The sequence below is a fragment of the Gallinula chloropus genome (genome assembly GCF_964237585.1).
Source record: "Gallinula chloropus genome assembly, chromosome: 1".
Classification (NCBI taxonomy): domain Eukaryota; kingdom Metazoa; phylum Chordata; class Aves; order Gruiformes; family Rallidae; genus Gallinula; species Gallinula chloropus.
This window is the reverse complement of record NC_140085.1, coordinates 70733700-70741784: the sequence shown is the minus strand read 5'-3', so window position 1 is coordinate 70741784 and position 8085 is coordinate 70733700. Positions and strand designations below refer to the sequence as shown.

The 8085-nt window shown below is 45.9% G+C and overlaps 1 protein-coding gene across 1 annotated transcript in view; it reads right to left on the bottom strand.

Moving 5' to 3' along the window:
- Nucleotides 1-3003: 3003 nt before the first annotated feature.
- The window catches only part of LOC311194544 (protein mono-ADP-ribosyltransferase PARP12-like), a gene marked incomplete at its 5' end in the record, with an annotated part of 29001 nt that continues 23919 nt past the window's right edge, over nt 3004-8085 (bottom strand). Inside the window, 3 exons of the mRNA XM_084267659.1 lie at nt 3004-4317; nt 4923-5074; nt 7048-7178. Coding sequence (XP_084123785.1) covers nt 4034-4317; nt 4923-5074; nt 7048-7178 — 567 coding nt within the window. The 3' untranslated portion in view covers nt 3004-4033. The remainder of the gene's footprint in view (nt 4318-4922; nt 5075-7047; nt 7179-8085) is intronic.

Below are 8085 nucleotides of genomic sequence, written 5' to 3'. Positions count from 1 at the left end.
TCCCTTGTCCTATCGCTACACACTCTTCTAAGAAGTCCCTTCGCAGCTTTCCTGGAGGCCCCCTTCAGATACCAGAAAGCTGCTATAAAGTCTCCCCTGAGCCTTCTCCAGGCTAAACAACCCCAGTTCTCACCCTGTCTTTATCAGCTTGGTCACATCTACAAGCTTCTTCCATGTTGGCCATTTCTTGCACCCCAGAGCAATGAAATGGGGAGGCAGTGATGTTCTCTCTGGTCTTCTGGCCTTGGCTGCAGACACCTCTGCAAGCAAGAGCTTCCTGAACTTTCTTGTATGCATAGCTGGATATCGTGCCTACCTGCATCCAGCCACCACGCAGTCTGACAGGCCACGACAGCACTTGGAACCGTTGAACAAGCTTCTTCCAAGGCCTGGAGTCTTCTTCCTGAGAAACTGCACTTGTCTTGTGGACTGGCACTCGCCGCTGCCTCGTCTGAACCTGCAGAGCAGCTATGCCAGAGGGCTGCACATGCACTTGCTGCTGCCACCTCTTCAGAGCTGTCACCACTGGGCCATTGGTTTGTTCTGCAGAGGCCTGAACATGCCAGGAAGCAAAGCTGAGCCCAAAAGCCTTGTAGGGGGCTAGGAAACTGCTCATGCCACTCTGTGCCACAGATACCTCAAAATGTTCTCCCTCTTAATACCTGAAGGGTTTTGGGCGGGGTGGAGGGAGGAGACTCATCTGACAGAGCTGCTGACCAGGTGACTGGGACTGCATCTGGCTTACGCTTCACAGTCAGCAACCCAGCTGGTTGGCACCCTGGCTCGCAGGGGTAGACTGGGGAAAAAAGATATATTGAGAGGTAAAATGAAAAAACTCACTAAGATTGTGGTGTTATATAACAAATGCACAATGTTGCTGCTCCTAATACGTTCCATGCTGCTAGTGTCCACACTGTCTGGAAATAGGAGTAGCTGTGCCCCAGGTTTCCAAACAGGAACAAACACGAGGCACCCTGAAGTCAAGAGCAGCAGTGCCTGTGCTCATGAAGAGCCCCTACAATGCTGTGCCTGCAAGGAGGTGAAGTTACTGGGTTAAATGCAACGTGTGCCCCTCACAAGTGCATTTTCAGGCTTTTCTGAACAAGCCTGTTCTGTGCCTATTCAACTCCCCGACAGCTGTTAATCTGATTATACTGCAGGGCTTGTGAATGGGCAGGTACAGCAGGGCAGGCAAGAGCCTGCTTTTATCCAAGCCAGAAACCCAAGCAAAGCATGGGCAGTGACAAGGCCAAGCACTATCACACAGCCTATTCCAGGCAAAAACAGAGCCCACAAGTGGCAGCGCCAGGATTGGCAGGGAAAAGCAAACAGAGCTCCTGCTCGGTCAGTAGGAACGGAAAAAAAGCAAGTTGTTTCTAAAACTCTGCTGGCTCTCATGAAAACAAACTTGGGGTTAGTCTCACCTTGAAGCGGGCTTGTTGCAACAACTGGAGCCAGAATTCAGCCCCATGCCCCACAGCTGTCCCAGAAGGTGTTTCTCTTTTCCTCTCAGCCACTGCCTTTTGCCAAGCTCAGAGAGCAGGGGGTCAGGCTGTGCCTGATGTGGCATCTCTCTTGCAAGGCGTTTTTCCTGGTGGCCGGAGGAGGCTGAGGTGCCCGGAGGTGGAAGAACCATTTTCCCTTTGTACCCCATCCTCCTGCACTCAGTGTATGTTTTTTCCTAGCATTTTCCCCCCCTCCAACTCAGTTTCCCAGACAGAAGTTCTTGCCTTCCTTCCCCTCCCAGTGCAGCTCTCACCTATACGCCAGCTCCACCACTGACTGATTAGCCATCCCTGTGCACACAGGCAGAGCCATCGAAACCCCAACCCGGCAGCATCTCCTGCTGGACCGGTGGCAGTGCAGCTCTGACAGTGTGAAGCCCAGCGCTGGAGTTGCAGTTTCTTCCCTTCCCTGCTCAGAGCAGGCATTTAATTCAGTGGGATCCAACCAAACTACCAGAGCAGTTCGCATTAGGGGTATCTTAGGAAGTTTGTTTACAGAACTGTCTGCTGTGAATCAGTGTGTTCTGCCCTTCACACTTGGCCAAGCATCTAGAATAAAATGTTCTACAATAAAGTACATCCACGCAGTTCCCCAGTTCAGAAACACGGAGGAAAGGAAGCTGCTGAGCACAGGGATCATGTTTGGGTGTGCCCTGAGTTTATGTATGGAGACAAACTGCAGGCTAACAAGGAAAAAGTGACTGAAAACACGTTTTATTTGAAAATCTGGCAAAACTTGGTGATTTGGGAACTCTACAGGTAAACAAAAGTGAGAGAGAGATCTTAAGTGGTAAAACCTTCCCCTCTACATGCACTATTGACGCACGTTTTTGTTTAGTTCTATGACAGTAATTTTAGTAAGATTTTCTACTGTTATCTACTTCCCCATCCTCTTAGCAGCTTGCAAGCTTTAAGTAGTACCTGTAGTTTAAAGATGCATATCAGAGATACAGATAACTGGGAGGCTATTTGACTTACTGGAATGCCTATCTGAAAGCAAAAATTACTGCTCCTCTGCCCTCAGCAACAGTTTCCCTGTTAAAAGCATGACTGCCTAAATCAGACATCTCCACACAGAGACTCTTCAGGTCCATTAACTCACGAACTCCATACTAAAATTCAGCAGGAACCTTACATGTGATCCTGTAGTTTCTTTGGGGGACAATAAAAAGCAAGTCACAATAACAAAAGGGCGTAACAGCTGTTATGAGGGTTGGGCATCACTGACAAAGCAAGTGTATCAACAAAAAGATCCAAGGAAGCAGTATCCAGGATCACCCCCAACAACCCAAAAATACGAAGGGGAACTCCACTCATTGGTGAGTTCTCAGCGAGCTGCCCAACGCGAGGTGGGCGATAAAACACGTACACGAAGGGTAGGGCAGCAGTTCTACAACTGGCCTTGAGAAAACGTTCACTGGTCTCTTCCAGTTACGTCACATTTCTGGAAAAACGAAAATTAACCTACAGAAATAGGACAGGAAATATCAATGCCTCTTAAGGTGTTTCTCCTGTCCTACAGCATTTGCTAAACGAATGTTCACACTGAGACAATAACGCGGCCAGGCTGAGGCGACAGCCCGGCTCCTTCTGATCCAGCCTTTCTACACTTAACAGCTGTTGGTGGCAGCCAAACCACCAAACCATAGTACCTGCCTATCTGCAGGCTGTGACTGTCACAGCTTCACTGGAACAGGCTGCCCAGGGAGACTGTGGAGTCTCCTTCTCTGGAGACATTCAGAACTCACCTGGACGTGTTCCTGTGCAACCTAATCAAGGTGATCCTGCTCTGGCAGGGGGGTTGGACTAGATGATCTCCAGAGGTCCCTTCCAACCCTTCTGTGATTCTATTTTTGTGGAGGTCAGAGATACAGCTACTGCAGATCTGCAAAAAAAATCTGATCCAGCAATTTTCAGATCCAAACAGTAGCTGCCATCGTACAGATGAAACTTCTCCACTTGAGAACTTATGACATGGATTTAAAATAAGCTTTTCTTTTTTTCTTTTTTTTTGTTGTACCTTTCTAAAGTTGAAACTAGCAGCACTTTGAAAACAAAATCAAGTCATTCTCATGTACACTGTCTTGTTTAGAATTCTGGTCAAGGAGAAGATCAACAGCAGCCATATTCTACACTGAGAAGAACCTTCAGCTACTAAAAACCCAAGAGTTTGCTTAAAAACTGCTGCGCTGGTGACTTTCCTCTTAACTGAACTGTCTGCAAACAGAAATTCTCTGTACTCTATTTCTAAGAAAATAAAACATTTACAATTACTGGCCCAAGCAAGTCACAATGTTCTACTTCCCATCCCATTGATTCTGGTTGTTCAGCTACGGTTATCCAGGTATCTGTGCTTCATTCAAGAGCAGAAGAAGAAAAGACAAGGCAATTAGCCTGAACAAATGTAACATCTCTTATGCCAGCCTCCCTCGATACAGAAATTATTTGGATTAACATCCCAAGGGACCGTATTAGAAGTCGCCAAGCATGGAGACTCTTTGCTATATGGAAAACAAGCTGAGATCCCTCTAAGATACGACACATGCCTTTTCTTCCTCCTTATACTCTATGATGTACTCTGGGTAAATTTGGTATTTTTCAAAGACAACAAAAATGGAGGGATTCAGCTCGTTGTCCACACAGCTGTCGTAGAACTGCAGCCCGGTGCTGGACTTGGGCGGGGGACGAACGTAGCTTGAGCTGCCCACGGTGTGTTCCCCCACCAGCACCCGAGCCACGAACATGGAGTATGTCTTCACCTCCGGCTCGCAGTACGAGTGGGAATAGGAGGCGTCTCGAGCGAAGTAACTGCCTAGAGGGTGGAAGAGAAACAGGGTGGTAAGTGGCAAGGAAGGCTGAGCGGTCCCCCGCAGCTTTTAGGAAGCGTCTGACCCAACTTTCAGGTCTTCTCTTACTCAGTTTATGTAATACCACAGGCGTTTTCACAAGAGAAAGGATTCCACCACAGAATTTCCATTCAGAGTTTGCTATTTTAGGAATATTTTCTTTAAAAAAACAAAACAAAAAAAAGCATAGAAAACACCAGAGGTGTGTGTGCTACAATGAGAGAGAGAGAAGAATACGCGAGGACCTTGCGTGACCATACTGAGGGAACACCCTTCCTGCTCCCTGCTGTGAGAACTAGCAGCCATTTCTCTTGTAAATTCCAATTATGACCTGAAGCCTTCAGAAGATCCCACCTACAGCAACAGTGCCTGTTTCAGGTCCCTACAGTCATTCCCTTACTCCCCCTCCCCCCAAAGCAAATCCGGTCCTCTCCAGAGGGAAGGAATGTCATAATACTAAATCCTATCTCTTTTTTCACCTTTTACAGTTAAAGACTTCAAAACTTTTATTGCTATAATATCAGGGGAGTCTTAAGTAGACATATAACATGTGGAATTACACCCTACATACCATATCCATATTTAATTCCATTCGTTCCACAAATTCTCCAGTCGAAGTTGTGAACACAGATGGATTCCCTGGAAGAGGTCTTGGTTCCATGGAACAGGAGCTTTTCCTTAACTTCTTTCCCTCCATTCTGCTTTTTCATCTGCTCCTTTTGCCTAATGGAAAAAAAGCAGCTGATGAGAGAGAGGATTGTGGAAGCAAAAGGAGAAAGGTTGGGGTGTTTTATTGGGGGTTGGTTGGGTTTTTTTAAATGAATACAATGTACATGTAAATATCAGCTGGATGAGATCTCCAGTCTGCTTTCTCCTCTCAGCTTGGAAAAGGAGACAAACTGGTAGTATGATGAACAAGCGACAACACCAACAGTAGAATGATACCACTGCCAGGCAATTCCAGATAATTCTGGCTTTCTTCAGTCAATTTAAGCAAGCATTGACACTATTACAGTCCCCACCATACCAGCCTTTTCCTCCTCTGCACATTCCCTACTAGTTCTGTTGTAATGTCTCTTGCCCCTTCCCACCCCCAAACACTTTGTGGAGCAGAGGATGTAACAACCAGAGAGCTGCCCTGCTCCAGCTATGGGTAAAAGCTGGAGGCACCTGGTTCTTCATTCCCCACAGGGAACTCAAGCTGCTGTACGCCCCCAGCTCTTGCCCTGAGCTGAGATCAGCACAGCGGAGGAGGCAGAGCCAGAAGGAGAGGAACTGAGCTGTCCTTCGCCACTTAAGACCATATTCATTTAGGTCAGACTGAGCTATGACAGAATCACAGGATGGTTTGGGTTGGCAAGGAGCTCAAAGCCCATCTAGCCCCATAACCCCCTGCCATGGGCAGGGACACCCTCCACTAGCCCAGGTTGCCCAAAGCCCCATCCAGCCTGGCCTTGAACACTGCCAGGGAGGGGGCAGCCACAGCTTCTCTGGGCAGCCTGTGCCAGGGCCTCACCACCCTCACAGGGAAGAATTTCGTCCTAATATCTAATCAGTATCAAAATGAGGAACCACAACAGAAGGCTTAACTAGTATCTCCCATCACTATTTCATAGCATCCAGACATTCCACAGGTTCTCAGAAGTTGTTGAAGTGGACAGACAGTTAATACTCTTCAGGAAGTGATCAGCTACAAACTAAACTAAGAGTCAGGGAGAGGGGAGAATCCTTCCAACTTGTAAACTGTGTAAATGAGAAGTTAAGAGCAAGGGACCCCCAAATTTGTTCATTGAGAACCTGGCAATGTTAAACTCTGCCAGGCTATCTGAGTTATCTCAGTGGAGAAGGCAGAAAAGGAGTAAGTATGCACTAATACAGGTTTTGAAGTGTTTCAGTTTTGCTAGATGAAAAGGTTTTATGACAGTATTAGCTGAAAACTTCCTGGGTTCGGTCACTTTGGAGGTGAAAGGACTTACCTGAGCAGTGTATTTGTTTGCCATTACCACCCCATACAGACCCTGAATATTTCTATTAAGTACCTGTGCTTTTGTTTGAGGCTAGACAACTGTTCTATGCATCAGCTCCATCTGCTACCACATTAAGTTTAATGTGGTTTTTTATTGTCACTATGAGCAGCAGCTCAAATCCCTTGGTTTCTAATCCCCAGAGCTGATTGTCACCAATGTGGGCGTTGAAAACCAGGAAGGAGCTCCAGAACTGAGAGTTCATTATGTTCCAGCAGAAGGATTCTTTCTCCCTGAATCCTGACTTCATTCAGCAATGGGTACTCAAACTCTTACATGGATCTGACTAGACCCAAGCACCCTTTAGCCTCATGTGTTTTGTTCTTTGCAAGTATTTCATATACTCCTATGGATGGGGATCCATAGCAGGCAGAACATGTGTGCAGCCAGCAGTGACGGTTCAGTCCCTACTCCACATCACCACTCAGCCCAGTTCTGCACCACGTCTGCCTTTCTGTCCATAACCCTCCACACATCACCCAAGGGCACCTCCCTGGGAGCAGGGCATTCTTTGGAAGGCCTCAGACACTTCACTCCTGAAATGCTCCCAAGAAGGATTACCAGTCACATTAAAGCACCAGTGGGAATGTCTTGTCTTTGCAAGAAAAAAGATAGAGGACACCAGGTCTCAGAGACTCCCTCACCACAAGGATGAGGAAACAAATAACTCACCACTGAAACACTTTCCAGAGGGATGGATTCTGAATCCTCAGTATTTTTAGGACATTGTAGCGCTTCATAGTCTGATGAAACAGCAGCTTTATTCCATTGTATTCAGGGGTTGTGTTACTGACCTCCACTGCCTGTAAAACACAAACCAGAGCAAAAGGTGACTTGAGGCTTCAGTTGGCTTGTCACACGCAGAAGCATAACTCCAGCACACACCCTGCCAGAAGGGTCCCCAAACTGTACTTAGGAAGGTTAATTTCATGTTTTTGATCGTGACTATGTCAATAATTATGACAGATACTTAATGTGTAAATCAGGACATCACCTTGCAAGGCCACCTCACCTCTCTTCAGGAAGGATGCTGAAAGCAAGAGGATCAAGTAAACGTTTGTCACCTCCAAGTAAGAGCTGATGCTTGAAACTTTACATCTCAGTGAAACAAATCTCAAAACCCAAAGTAGGCTGATGTTGAAAATGCTACTAGTTGAAGAAATGAAGCTGATTAAGAACAAAAGATGTGAGATAAGCATATCATTTGTAACCAGACATTGTAGGGAGCTTTGGCTGTGAAAGATGAAACAAACAAAACACACACAGCCTCCCAGCATCATCGCTCCTTAACTTTTCAAAGTTAAAACCTGTAAAGTTGCACTTAAATACAGACATAACAAAAAAAAAAAAAAGAGCCATATTTCTAAACATAAAAGAACAATTAAGATCCTAATAGCAATGCCACATTAAAAACTTGCTTAAGCAAATACATCTCTGCCTTTCCTAAAGGAAGCACAGTGTATTTATCCATAAGTTTTGACGTTTAAAAACCATCAAGATATGCATGTTTTTCCCCAAAGAAAAGTTAATGCAAAACACAATTAAAACACAATTTGAGCTCTTCTGCTTGCTCATCTCATGATTGAGATGAATTTTCCCTTTTTTTTTCCCCTCCAAAGTAATCTGTGTCTTCAGCCTTCTAGATTAAGCACTTCTGTTCCATAGACTTGACTAAGGATGCATGATGCTGGCAGGCTGATATGTGGTAAC